The 13,490-nt window shown below is 54.2% G+C and overlaps 6 protein-coding genes across 6 annotated transcripts; 4 read left to right on the plus strand and 2 right to left on the minus strand.

Annotated features, from left to right (window-relative positions):
* Positions 1 to 2: 2 nt before the first annotated feature.
* Positions 3 to 1,403, minus strand: K437DRAFT_290946 (tricarboxylate carrier; the record flags this gene model as incomplete). The annotated part of the gene is made up of 6 exons (XM_013387393.1): positions 3 to 259; positions 342 to 773; positions 838 to 874; positions 945 to 975; positions 1,054 to 1,288; positions 1,370 to 1,403. 6 exons carry the CDS (start codon positions 1,401 to 1,403, stop codon positions 3 to 5), a joined length of 1,026 nt encoding a protein of 341 aa, XP_013242847.1.
* A 621-nt stretch (positions 1,404 to 2,024) lies between these two features.
* On the plus strand, positions 2,025 to 3,703 carry K437DRAFT_257008 (putative 60s ribosomal protein L7 subunit). Its single transcript, XM_013387394.1, has 4 exons — positions 2,025 to 2,158; positions 2,715 to 2,901; positions 2,972 to 3,238; positions 3,331 to 3,703. Exons 1-4 carry the CDS (start codon positions 2,039 to 2,041, stop codon positions 3,504 to 3,506), a joined length of 750 nt encoding a protein of 249 aa, XP_013242848.1. The 5' UTR covers positions 2,025 to 2,038; the 3' UTR covers positions 3,507 to 3,703.
* A 2,141-nt stretch (positions 3,704 to 5,844) lies between these two features.
* On the plus strand, positions 5,845 to 8,377 carry K437DRAFT_136991 (uncharacterized protein). Its single transcript, XM_013387395.1, has 3 exons — positions 5,845 to 6,092; positions 6,158 to 6,315; positions 6,388 to 8,377. Exons 1-3 carry the CDS (start codon positions 5,978 to 5,980, stop codon positions 8,314 to 8,316), a joined length of 2,202 nt encoding a protein of 733 aa, XP_013242849.1. The 5' UTR covers positions 5,845 to 5,977; the 3' UTR covers positions 8,317 to 8,377.
* Positions 8,378 to 8,843: 466 nt separating this feature from the next.
* Positions 8,844 to 9,863, plus strand: K437DRAFT_274537 (putative PPA1-H+-ATPase 23 kd subunit, vacuolar; the record flags this gene model as incomplete). Its single annotated transcript, XM_013387396.1, has 5 exons — positions 8,844 to 8,919; positions 9,041 to 9,152; positions 9,227 to 9,304; positions 9,377 to 9,495; positions 9,557 to 9,863. 5 exons carry the CDS (start codon positions 8,844 to 8,846, stop codon positions 9,778 to 9,780), a joined length of 609 nt encoding a protein of 202 aa, XP_013242850.1. The 3' UTR covers positions 9,781 to 9,863.
* K437DRAFT_257013 (actin-like protein ARPC3) lies at positions 9,766 to 11,397 on the minus strand. The gene has a single exon (XM_013387397.1). It carries the CDS (start codon positions 11,145 to 11,147, stop codon positions 9,858 to 9,860), a length of 1,290 nt encoding a protein of 429 aa, XP_013242851.1. The 5' UTR covers positions 11,148 to 11,397; the 3' UTR covers positions 9,766 to 9,857.
* Positions 11,398 to 11,642: 245 nt separating this feature from the next.
* On the plus strand, positions 11,643 to 13,250 carry K437DRAFT_268747 (uncharacterized protein; the record flags this gene model as incomplete). Its single annotated transcript, XM_013387398.1, has 3 exons — positions 11,643 to 12,086; positions 12,167 to 13,094; positions 13,159 to 13,250. The coding sequence occupies 3 exons, from the start codon at positions 11,643 to 11,645 to the stop codon at positions 13,248 to 13,250; spliced, it is 1,464 nt and encodes a 487-aa protein (XP_013242852.1).
* Positions 13,251 to 13,490: the final 240 nt, after the last annotated feature.

Below are 13,490 nucleotides of genomic sequence, written 5' to 3' on the forward strand. Positions count from 1 at the left end.
GCTCACAGACCCTTATTGTATTCTAGCTGATGTACAGGCTTGCCATCCCCATCTTTTAAGCTATGGAATCTAGGTTCGAGCTTCGAGACGTCTATGCTCGCGTCTTGCGGGAAGACAGCGATAGCGGGAGGTAAGAATGCGAGGAGAGATATGCCAATGAGCGTGACTTCTGCTATCCTGGGTGCGATTCCCACCGTCGGTACGATCCTTCGTCGCTGCGCCCACGACAAGAGAAGAGGCGGGAGAACAAGGGTGGGCACTGTAGAGCACATGCCCGATTTTGGCGCAAAAGTTCAATCAACCTGCCCGCTACACATGCCACAAACTTCGCTGGCACTCACTATTGATGAAAATGCGCGATGCGGCTGTCATGCCGACGGCCCGTTGTCCTGCAACGACACTGTTTCCCACTTCCTTCCGCTCACCCGAATCGGTCTTGCTGTACACCTTGGTACCGTGCAGCATTTCCCTCCACCGCATCGCGCCGACGTTGACCACAGAGGCACTGCCAACAGCGACAAAAGGCACGAGTCGACCAAGTATCGCCCGCGTCCCTGGGGCGACATTGCGCATGCGCGGGATGGCTTGAGTCAACCCGACAGAGATGCCAACTGCGGCCGAAGTTGCCGCCGCATATGCCCCGGCGATTTCGCCTGTAGTCATCTGGGGGCCTGATTTGTTCGCGTTGGCGGCATTGACACAGCTGTTCAGACTCTGATTCGCCCATTGCCAGAAGATGATGGTTTTGAGAGAGGTGCTCGGCATCAGCATCCCTATTTAGGTAAAAGGACGGTCAGTGATTCTCCGTTTGGCGAAAAGGGTAAGGTAATGTCGCACCTCCGACAATAATTAAATTTGTAGGCACGAATGCAGACTGGCAAGATGTTGATTAGCTTTATTCCATGAGAGTGAGCTCTTCAGCCTCGCCACGTTTCGGAATTCACCATTCTGAATGGCAAGGGGATAGTCTCTCCACTAAGCGACGAGAGTGAACGAGGCTAGTGTATCAGCCTGGTGTCCTGGCCTCGTTGCGTCAGTGCTCAACGCACTCACGTGTCTGGATGCACTGAGCTTTGCACTATTTGCTTTGCTCTCCAGTACTGCTCAGCTTCGGTTCGAGGTACCAGATACGGAACTCGCCGTTGACGAATGGCGTCGTCGTATTTGTCAACTGTGCGCTTTGCATCTTCGAGTTGTTTATTCGTAGCAAGCAAAGTCAAAGGAGACGTCACGGTAATGAAGTGGCGTAATCGCCCTAGATAAGTACTCAGGTCATGACGCGGGATCGCTGTGTGGTAGAGTTGGAGTGCACGTTTCCTTCTTAGCCATTATCAAGAGGCAGAAGGTCGATGAATATCAAGCTACTTACAGATATCGACGTCATTCTCTCCTGTCTCAGTCATGTCGCAGGGAGAAGCCCACTGTAACTTGAAGGGTGAGGTACACTGATACGGGTGCTGCTTCCGCCGCCGGTGGAAAGATTGGGGCCCGAGGTATGGCGAGATGACAATTCTGGTCGAGTTAATAACCCTCTGTGGGTGCTGGTTCCATACAGCCGGAGTGAAGCATGTCCCCTTTCCCAAATTAGCGGCCTGTCAACGTCCCTATGTATCACATCCGAAGTCTGGCGAAGCCCAACAGCTAGCGGCGGAAATTGGTCGATCCTACATAGTTCCAAAGTCAGTCACGCCGCACTGGGTACCTCATCGTTACTCGGTACTCAGGAAGTTGGTGTCCTCCGAATCTGCATAATATAATAGAATACACTGAAACATGCAACTATCGGCCGAGAAGAATGCTGGAGGGTGGTAGTGAGGTTTTGACAAATTGTCAAAAGTCGACATTGCACCGAATTTGGCCCCACGAGCCCGCTGCGGATTTTATTCAGCCCGCGCAGCACGAGCTGGGCCAGCGTCACGCTATGAGCGGCAAGCCTGTCGTCGACGTCGACTTTCAGCATTTCAGCTATCTTTGATTTCAGTAGCACATATCTTGCTGCCATCCAAGATCAAGCACGACATTGGCAACGATCTTCACAATGTCGACCTCGGTGCCCGCATACGAAAGCGTCCTCCAGCCGGAGACTCTTCTCAAGAAGAGGAAGACCGATGAGGCGAAGAGACAGGAGAAGATCGCCAAGGCGGCAGAGCTCCGCAAGGTGAGTTTCGACGCAAGACTATGCTCCACCCTAAGGTCTTTATCAAACAAGGGAACAGGTGAACCAGGTCGCTCATCGGTGCCGGCTGAAACCGAGCCGAGCGTGGTGTTCAAATGGAGGCCAAAGGAGTGAAGGTCGGAGGAGTCCACGGGCTATTGAAGGAATGTAAGGCCATGTCTTTGCATTCGCTTAGTGAGAGGTACACGGGCAGGTAGGGCGAGCGGGGACCTCTCAAAGCAGGAGCTCCCATTGCTGGTTGCAGTGAACAACTCTTCTAGCGGTGAGCAAAGTATAACACGTTGGCTGCGAAACCAACAAGTAGGATCTCTTCGAGAGGGTGTGGGAGGCTGTCCAAGATGTACAACAATCAACTTTTGTTGGCTAGCCCCATGGGCAGTGTTGCCGCAAACATACCATCTTTCGGGTCTGAGACAGTGCAGACCCACATCACTCTGGATCCAGGGCGATTCGGATTAGACGACAATTCAGTCATGGGATTCTTGCGTTGGGTCGTGCGCTGATCTGATTTGCATCGTGCTGATTCTTCCGACAACAGGCTCGCAAGAACAAGCGCCAGGTCATCTTCAAGCGTGCTGAGCAGTACGTGAAGGAGTACCAATCAAGGGAGCGCGAAGAGATCCGTCTGCGCAGGCTGGCCAAGTCTCAAGGCGAGTTCTTTGTCCCCGCGCAACCAAAGGTCGTCTTCGTCATCCGCCTTCGTGGTATCTGCAACATTGCCCCGAGTGAGTGTCCGCAATTGCTGCCTGTCGTGTTGGTAAGCTTGTATGCTGATCGGATCTTTACCTTGTGCAGAGCCGCGAAAGGTTCTTCAGCTGCTTCGCCTGCTCCAGGTCAACAATGGCGTCTTCGTCAAGTTGACCAAGGCCACCTCCCAGATGCTCCAGATTGTGGAGCCATACGTGACTTACGGCGAGCCCAATGTCAAGACCATCCGGGATCTTGTCTACAAGCGTGGCTACGCCAAGATCAACAAGCAGCGCATTCCTATCACCGACAACAACCTCATTGAGAAGGAACTGGGCAAGTTCGGCATCATTAGCATCGAGGACATCATTCACGGTATGTGCTCTGCCAAGGAATGGTTCTTTCTGCTCTGCAGATTTGTGAGAGCCGTTGCTGATGACCCACATCCTGCAATCTGCTGTCTATAGAGATTGCAACTGCCGGTCCGAACTTCAAGGCTGTGACTCAATTCCTCTGGCCGTTCAAGCTGTCAAACCCCAATGGCGGGTTCCGTGCTCGCAAGCTCAAGCACTTTGTTGAGCAGAACGGTGACACCGGTGACCGGGAGGACCACCTTCCTGCCCTTGTCAAGAAGATGATCTAAGGACTGAGCTGTGGCGAATGACCCTACAGCAGCCTCAGTCGTGGCCCCCGTAGCAATATGGCTGCTTTGAACGAGCAGCCGGGTGTCTTTTAGCAGCGCTTTGCAGCCTCAGCGGCACCGGCGAGAAGGATGCATTTGGGGCAATGTGTTCAGACTGCGCGCTCCAGGCGTGCAACACGAGTAGAGGTAGGGCAAGGTAGTACGAGAGGCTGGATGAAGCAGTCGTGCATACCGCGTGTCCCAAAAGATTTTATGCATCATTACGGCACATGTACTCTTTGGTCCCCGCGAATACGCTTTCAAGATTCAAGTTCGAGTGCACCTCGACTATTCAGTGACGCGCACTTTTGGCGAGACATGAATGTCTTGATTCATAAAGCAAGGCTCTCTTGTCGCGATCTGTTATCGACTTGAAGCAGCTTCTCTGGTAAATCCTGGTCCGTGGATCGCAGCTGGTCGCATAAGGCAGGTTCGCTGGCAAACCTGCCCTTGCGACGGCCAAGCGACCACATCACGATGTTTGCTGAGCAAGCCAGCAAGGATGAAAGAAAGATAGGTCGAGCCTGGTTCTAGATTGGTGCACGTATGTATCATGTCGCCCTCGAAGAAGTACATGCCAACTTGGCGTCGACTTTTGAGTGCTTTGAGGAGACACAGCGGGAGGTCAAGTAAGCAATTCCCTCCGGTATACATGACAAGTTCACGAGTTGCGGCAATGCGGGCCTAGGGTCTTGGAATCTACTAAAAATCTGTAGCATTGTGAACCGGGAAAACATAATAGCAAATGGTTCTACATGTGTGACAAGTGAAAGCCGTATGAAGGGGCATCACGATTCATAGGGTGGATGGCCATGCCGGCATAGCATGCGAGACAAATGGAGGGGCGGGCGGACGCGGATTGCCGACGCTGATTTTTGAATGGGCTTTGCACTCAGGCTAGATCACAGTCCCAACTGTCGAGTGGCGCTGCGAATGAATTCATCTCACATCCTTCTTCCGGCTTCCCGTTTTTTCGGCGTCAGTGCCGACGGAGCATTGGACGTCTCAGATGGTGAAGGATCGAAAGGATCACGTGACAACCCATTGAGCCTTGCCGTGGCAACGAGCCCCACCATCGGCACCAACACCAACGTTTCCCTTGTTATCACTCATGCTAGACAATGCTATATGCACATGTATGCTCCTCAGACTTGTATGGATCTAGCCATTCTCCCTGTCTTCATAGAGCGCTTTTTCACCTCTGACATTGGTTTACTGTAACCGCCAATGCCCGCAACAATAGGTTGACTGCAGCCTTGCATAAATGGACCTGTGTGGCTGCATCCTTCCAGTGACTAGCCCCTCCTGTTCATTGTTGGCCATTGCGCAATTTGTCTACTTGCCTTGATTTCTTCATCATTTTCATCTCTGTTCCCTGTTCTCTGTCTTCTGTTCTCTGTGTACTGATCGTCTGATCACTATGGATAGATGCGCAGCCAGATATTGTCCCGTACTCCGTGACGAAGGCGAATGAGCTCGTCCGACGTGATGTGTGCACAGTGGAGCGCAGACTTGCATTGGCTATCACTGATCATCATCGAGGACCTTTACGGAAGACCGTGCAACAGCCTGTATGAGACTGGAGCCTCAAACCACTCGCATTGTCTCATCCTCCGTCAATCAATCCTTACCCAGAATGTATCCCCTTGAATGCTCTCGATGAGACCTTGTTGCTGAGATTATCATGAGGAAGAAGATAAGTCTTTTACGTGCTACAATACGGTGTGCATAGTGCAGGGACGATGTGTCGATACAGGCAGCTGGTGCTCTGACTGTGACTGCGTGACAAGGAGTGATCTGGAGTGATGGAGTCACAGCAAAAGAGTCAGAGAGGGAGGGCGATGAACATATACTCGTACATATACATAATTGGACTGCCGCGAGTCCCGAATGTGCGAGAAATATGCAGCACGAAATGTCGACGGTTGGTTCCTTGCGTCGGAAAAGCGTGTCCATCTGGCTCCCAATTGCATACGTTCATCGGAAACGTTGCTTGCAACTTGAACACATCCACCCAATAAGGCGATCTTCGTAAGCCTCGATTCCTTCGCACCTCGGGCTGGCTGCCGGGCACACGGGTGACGGTACATATCACTGTCGCGCCTTGTCAGTCGATGACACAAGGCGACGCAAGGACATGCTGAGAGAGAGAAAAAGGCCGTCATCCCACGAGGCACGAGATATTGGCTGCTTCAGCGTAGCATCGAGTCGCGCAGCTTCAGCTTTCGACGGCTGAATAGACATTGACCAAGAGATATCTGTTTGTGCGTGCCTTGGCACGAATTTGCGTCACAGCACTCCCGTCTCGCAAGGCCTTCCATATAAGTTATCCTCACCATTCGCCAACGCTCTCCTGTTTCAAAGGCAAATTGGCAACCGCCTTCCAACCACCTCCTTACGTCTCGAGCGGTGTACACCTCACCTTGAACAGTATGTCTGAGGCTCAACAAGGTGAACAGGATTCTGCCAGTGCTAGACCGTCCGCTAGCCCACCAGGGCCAGTCGGCGACTTCCCCTGCCCCAATTGCAGTAAAGTCTTCAGAAGGGGTGAGACGCTCGCGGCGGCCTTGTTCTTGCGCAGTGTGACTGAAGCATTCTCGCACTACGGATAGAGGATCTTTTGCGTCGCCATCTTGCAAGGGAAGCACGCGCTCAGACCCAACCCTCACTCGATCGTCAGAAGAGCTGTTTCGAATGCGCGAGGAGCAAGGCACGATGCGATCTCGAAGTGCCCGCGTGTGGTCGATGTCGCAAGAAGGGGAAACCATGTGTGCGTCAGTTGAGCCATGCGAACTCTTTGATCATAAAAACGTAACTAACCCCGTTTTCCTCCTTTTGACAGACATATGCTCCGCGTTCAGGAAATCCAAACGTGCGGAAAGCGCGACAATCTGGCATGAGCACAACATGGCAAGATCCTGCGCTTTCGTACATCGGTCGAAGCGATATTCAGAGCTTTGCGGCTGTCTCCTCCACCTCACACATACAGCAAAGTGGCATCCGCACAGCAGATGGCTCGTACGACAGCGATGACAGTCGGCTCTCTACGCGCAGCTCGCAGTCGCGTTATGACATGGGTAGGACCTTGTCCCAATCTTCCGGTTCTACCAACGGTGCCACCAACGATCCATCGAACCAAATGCACCCCTACAACACCATGCATAGCACCATGCCTTCCCCAGCATTCCACCCAGCAATGCCACCCCCACAACGCACCGAATCACCCACTCCCTTCCAACACGCCCCCGCACCTCCGCAACCGCAAGCACCTTTTGGAAAGCGCGGCGCTTCTATCATCACCTCACTTGACCGCGGTGGGCGAGCCTATGAAATGGAAGATGGCGAGGAGACACCTATCAGTCGCATGGTGTCTTCCTTCACTCAAAGAGACGGAATGGACTTTGCCATGCAGGTCGACGAGTCGGTTCCGCGTGGCGACACTGTTGTGCCAGTCGAGCCTTCGGCGGCGAGCATTGCCAAGCTCACATTGGATTCGCGGCAGACTGATCCGCCGCCGCCGACCCCCCGCGGTGGCTCAGCCAGTCATCGCAGCTTACCTCCTCTCCTGACTGGCGTGCGCATGCCCGGTGTTGGCTCTGCGATGCTGAGAACAGCTCTGCAAGTCCCCAACGCCCTGGATCTGTCTGGCTGGCTGGACGAGCCAGTCGTCCCCTCTCCCCTGTATCGTCTTGGCCCATACAGCGCTCTGAAGACCGCAGGTCCATTCAGCTTTGCATTGCCCGGAATGGACATGCCGCAGACTGGTACAGCCGAGCCACTGCCTGGCGCTGAGGCCAGCGCATCAGATCAAGATCTTCCTGCCGAGACGGCGCCCCCGAAGCTCTCAAATCAAGGCGCAGCTCGACACATATGGGAGCACGGCATCCGTGGCAGCGAAGATCTGCCAGAAACACTCGCGAGGGCAGCGGCGGCGCACCTGATCACTTATCCTACGCTCATGGTCTTACCAGAGGCGACATCGCCGGTGCCTCCTTTCATCTTTCGGTCCTGGCTTGCCTCCGTGCGCAGCGACTTGCCTGCATCACTGGCAGTCGCCCGTGTCGTACTCGCTGGCTACATCGTGAGGCTTCCTTCAAGTCAGGACATCGTCTGGGAGTCGATCGCCCGGGAGATGCGCATCCTCACCCGCAACGTTGAATCGGCGATTGCAGCAGATGACCTGAGCATTTTCGCGACCACCGCAGCGTTGTGGCTCTACCTCGTCCTGGCTATTTTGACTGAGGAACCCGCGGTCTCCGTCTTTGTGGACGACAGCCTGGTCAATGCTGGCTTGCAATCGCTCTCACAACTCGCGTCTTCGCTCAGCATGCGGATTAAAGTATCAGAAGCGGAAGTTAACACGAATGATGCAGCTGGGAGCATGGGTTTCTCCAGATGGGGATTGGTCGAGACGATGCGCAGGACCTTGTTCGCAGCATACACGATCCTCGTTCTGCAGCGTTTCCGTGAGGGAGCACTCGAAATACAGCAACGTCTTGCCGGCTGCAACCTGGTGCTGGACGTAGCGCTGCCAGCCAGCGCTCGGGTGTTCGAAGCCGCAAACGAGGCAGAGTGGCGGGCAAGGCAGGAAGAAGAGCGCAGCCAGCTCGGTAACGGCACGAAGACCCGCTTGACGCTGCGGGACCTGACGATCGCGCGAAGAGGTGCAGGTCAAGTTCCAGCCAACCTTGCCAGCTTTTTCGATCGCCATGACGAGTTTACCAACGTCTGTCTGTCTGTGGCACTTGGCCTGGATTCTGACGCAATGTAGTTGATCGATTGCATTTTTTCAATCTGTTGCTTCGAATGGTCATCCTTTCTGCTGGTTACACGGACCAACCTGTATTCACATAGGCGCACGCGATTAGTGTTGATTGCGAGCGCTTCAGGAGCTTATGAATTGCTGGAGAAAGCATTTGCGGAAGCAGGTGGTGGGGATGAAGGAGAGGATGTGATCAGTAATGCCAGTGCAGAGTGAGCGCGAGACGTCAGACGTGGCGCTTTTCGTACATTGAGCCGCTCGCTGCTTCTCGCCGTACTCGGCAGTCAGCGGAACCACTGCGGAACGGCGTGCTCACTACTTGCTGTCTCGTGTTGATGTAGTTCAGTGTCTCCTCTGTCGTGGCTCGTCTTCATCCTGCCCCCCCCCTTGGCCTCGCTCGACCGACCCAACACACGCTAAACTTCGTTTCGCCGCGACCACCCCATTGGGCTTGAGATTGCATCTGATCGCACACGCGCTCGCGTCTCAATACCCTTGGCAGTGCGCAGAGCAGACCTTTGAGCACGGACTGCGAGATGTCAATTGCGGCCTACACTGTCGGCGGCGCTGCGACAGTCAGCGCCGCCGCCGGGCTGTACCTGCTTTTCACAGGTAAGTCGCACCTACGCAACCCCTGTGGCTACCATGGACGTGTTTGAGAACGGTGCCGCCTCTTCAATGCTAAACCCCATTGATGAACGCTGAATCGTACCCAATGCTTGCTGTGGCGCAGGTTCAGGAAATGCTTTCAACATCGGCGCGTTCTTGGAGCAAACAAGTCCATATACTTGGGCGATGCTTGGCATCGGACTCTGCATCGGGCTCAGCGTCATTGGGGCAGGATGGTGGGTAGCTGACATCGCAGGCGAATGCACTACAGCAGAGGAGCTGACATAGCTTTGCGATGCCTGATCCACAGGGGCATCTTCATCACAGGCTCATCAATTCTAGGAGCTGGTGTGCGAGCGCCACGAATCACAACAAAGAATCTGATTAGGTGAGACTACCGAAGCCGCTTCCCTTACTGTCATCGTCTGCTCGGCTGACTATCGACCCACGAATTACACAGCATCATTTTCTGCGAGGTAGTCGCCATTTATGGTGTGATCATGGCGATCGTCTTCTCTGCCAAGGTTACAGGCAGCGCAGGCATTGACACACTCTTCACCCCGGAGAACTACCTGACTGGTATGTCCTGTCCTCGACTCAACGTACGGCTTTTGCCTGACTCATTTTCTGCAATATGCAGGGTATCTGCTCTTCTGGGGAGGCTTGACCGTGGGTCTCTGCAATCTTATCTGCGGTGTTTCCGTCGGCATCACAGGCGCGAATGCAGCCGTGGCCGATGCAGCGGACCCTCAGCTATTCGTCAAAATCCTCATTGTGGAAGTGTTCAGTAGCATTCTCGGTCTGTTCGGGCTTATCATTGGCCTGATCATGACGTCTAGTGTCCAAGAATTCGGGTCCGTGTAATATGCCCACAGGCTTGGCAGAAATGTACACTACACGCAAAGGCTGTTCACTGATTTGATGAATGAGACAATCGCCTTTCAGACTCGCAAGGAACCCATCGCTTTGGCTAGAGAGGCACCCGCATTGACGTTGAAAACGCAAAGGCGTCCATCGACACCACTTGTACTGATTGCGCTGACAGCACCAGCGGCGCCTTGATATGGGCGGATGCTTGTGATGGTGTTTTGGTGTGTCGTGTGCAGCTCGCCGTCAGCACTCAGGCTGGCGCCTGCGACTGCACCAAAGGCACCAGCTGAACCTCCGGCCGTGGCACCAGAGGTGGGAGGGGCGGATGCACCTTTGGCATCTGCCGCTTTGAAGCGATTGAAAGCCTCGTTGTTGAGACGACCAACGCTGGAAACAGTGGCTAGGCCAGGAGCTTTGGGAGGGGGTGGAGGAGGCGCACCCTTGCCAGCAGCGGCACCAGCGGCATCCAGTGTCTTACTAGCCTTCCAGCCCGAAGCGGCGTCTCCCTCAAAGAGAATGGGCTGACACCCATGGCCGGCGGCCACGAGCGCGTTCTCTGAAATGAAGGTCAGAGTGACGTGGGGTAGCGCGGCGGAGCGAATGACATGAATGGCATGAGGCGGGCTGTCGGGTCCACTTGGATAGGCGACCGTTAAAGAGGAGTCGTGTCCAACAAAGGCAACAGCGTCACCACTAGGACTGAAAGCTGTACCGTGGACCCAGCCACCAGCTGGTGTCCTAAACTCGGCACAGACGGTGCCAAAAGGCAGACGCTCTCCCCAGACGCTAGGAGGAGGCTTGGCATCTACTCCTTTGATGAAAGCGCTGAAGACGCGCGCTTTCATATCGGCGGATCCGCAGGCAATGAGCACATTGTTCGGATGCCAGTCGAGGGACAAGACAGTTGAGCGAAGAGGTTTCTTGATGTGCTTGGCAACCCACCAGTCATTGTCCTCTTCGAAAGAGCAGATGGCAACAATACGTGCGCCGCTAGCGACAGCGAACTTGTCCTCATTTGGACTCCATCGGGCAAATGTCGCCGCCCGATTAATGCGGAGCAACACCAAGGTAGGCTTCCATTCCTCGCTGCCCGTCGCTGTATTGACTATCGGTGTCCAGACGTACGCGTTCCGATCTTGCGAGCAAGTCACGATTCGGTTCGTCTTTGGAGCCCAGTCTATGCCGGTGACGAGCTTGTCGTGCTCGGACAGCGTGTGCTGCAAGCTCCAGCTGCCCGAGGCATCCTTAATGTAGATCAGAACCTCATTGGAATTGGGGCACACGGCGACCTGCGAGCGATCGGCATTGAAGGCATGCGCCGTCAAGGGCCCGAGGGACAGGGTGTGGACTTGCTGGGCCATAGCTATGGTGGGAGGTATGCGTCACGCGTGCGGTGGATGTTGCTTGTAATGGGATACTGGTGGCCGACCTTGTATGCGGGACCAGGAGGACTAGCAGTCAACTCCTGTACTGCCACAGCTGCAGTCTGTCTGGCTTTTGGCAGCAGAGGTTCAGCATGTAGAGGATGGAGTATTGGATAGATGAGAGGTCAGTCGTCACACGGATCCAGGCAGTGCCACAGATCGCTTCGTTTCCCCTCGCTGGCAGCTGGCGCACTGTCGAAAGCTGTTGACGGAAGGCCGGTGATGAAGGGAGCTTGATGCGTTCCGCCTTCTGAATTGGCTGTGCCACACTAGGATGATGATTCAAGCACAGAAGGCAAAAAGCGCAAATGACTAAAAGCAGCAAGACATGATCTCGGCTACATGTTCGTTCCCTAATTTGCAGCATCAGGCTATACCCAAGGGGCCGAAGAGCATTATCCTTTCTTCGCAGATCGCTGGGTCTTGCTCACTATGGCTGCCAGTTGTCACCGCTGCCTGCGGTCTGCCTCCCACACGGTTTCCCTCGTCTCCAGTTCACTTCGCCAGGTGTTAGGTGAAGCAACTTCTTCCTCCGTGGCACGTTCTTTTTCCACCTCTGCTCCGGCATCTGCTGCTGCTGCTAAAGTTGCTACAAAGAAAGGCCAGACCAAGAAGAAGGTCGTGCTACGCAAGAATGCTCCAGCTTCCGGGCCCAGATCCGCAGCGACAAAGAAGAAAAGTGACAGTGTTACGCAAGCTGCAAGCGGATTGTCCAAGACCTCGCCATTCTACCACGACCCGGCGCCGCCTCCCTCCCTGGACACTTTTGATGCAGGCTGCTTGGCGAATCTTAACACGGGAAAACTTTTCAAGCTATCAGATGAGACGACCACGGCTCTCAGCACGTCAAGTTTGTTTGCTCTGCGTGGAAAACAGGTGAGGTCCGGCAATCAATCGCATGCCCCTTTCAGACCTATCCGAGACCCTTACTTACTGTACATTCTGGTGTTTCTCAGTCTACCGATTTTCTGAAGAGACCAATCATCTTGCGAAAGCACCATGTGCAACTCGGCAATTTCATTGCTGCAGCAGTACGAGGCGAGCCAACTTCATCTCGGCCTCTTTTGCTTACCGGGGCAACAGGCAGCGGGAAGTCAGTCACATTGGCCATTGCTGCAGCATACGCTCGAGATGCAGGAGCTATTCTCCTCTACGTGCCTCAATCACTTGCTATGATCAACTCTTCCACCAGCTATGTGTACTCCAATACAGCGCAGGCTTACTTACAGCCTCAACTTACGAGCGACTTTTTGAAGGACCTGTTGTCGCAAAATCGTACTGCTCTAGGAAAGCTAACACCACGAGTGAAAGCAGATGGCGCAAGCGGCGCAAGTTCTTCGACTCCAAGCACACTGGAAGCTATCATCAAGCGAGCGCAAGCTCCAAATGCAAGTCCCTGGACTAAGCACGAAGCTCTCGAGACTTGCATTCTCACTCTAGCTGAGCAAACAGAGTATCCCGTCATTGTTGTCATCGACGAGGCAGAAGCTCTGTTCAGTCCTTCGCAGTACAGAGATGCAGATTTCCGCTTTCTGCAGAGCTACGAACTCGCGCTTCCTAGGACCCTTCTTTCGATGTTGCTTGGTGCTGCCAAGCATACAGAGAGTGAGCTGGCGACACGCCCATTTGGCCTTCGGCGCGGAGCGATAATTTGCGCCACAACCGCCTCACAGTCACAATTTATCTCCACAACCAAGATCCTGACGGAGCCAACCAGTCTACACCAGGTCGGGCCAAGCGGCCGCCCTATCGATCTGCCTCGCAAACACATTCAGCATCTGCATGCATGCGAATTCCAAAGGCTGAAGTGCGACGAACCTATCACCCTCTCAGAAGCGGCTCAGCTCTGCATCGGCCCCCAGGCGCTGCCAAGCTCAAGCGCACGTGAGTTCTCGTTGGTGCGTGGCTATGCGCAGCCACATGAAAGCTGACACTTTCGATGATCTAGCTCTTGACGACGAGGCGTTGCTTAGCAAGGTGATCGAATCTGGTGGCAACACTTTGCGCCTTCTCAACAGTTTGAAGCAAACATTGATGTGATCCTCTGTCCAGAGCAATTACAGCACCAAGTTCAATGAATGTGCCTCATGTTTGAAACGTGATATTCCGGCCCTAAGTTCAGGAGGACCCGGGCGCTAAACACGCTGATGTAACACCGGGTGAATGTATGCAATTCCAAAGCAGCATGATTAACAGCTTACACTAGTAATCTGCAGCGCATGTGCGGACCCGGCCCTTTCGGATCGGTGTGAAGGCCACAGAACAGAGTCTATCCCTTCG

The sequence above is a fragment of the Tilletiaria anomala genome (genome assembly GCF_000711695.1).
Source record: "Tilletiaria anomala UBC 951 chromosome Unknown K437scaffold_50, whole genome shotgun sequence".
NCBI classification, from domain to species: domain Eukaryota; kingdom Fungi; phylum Basidiomycota; class Exobasidiomycetes; order Georgefischeriales; family Tilletiariaceae; genus Tilletiaria; species Tilletiaria anomala.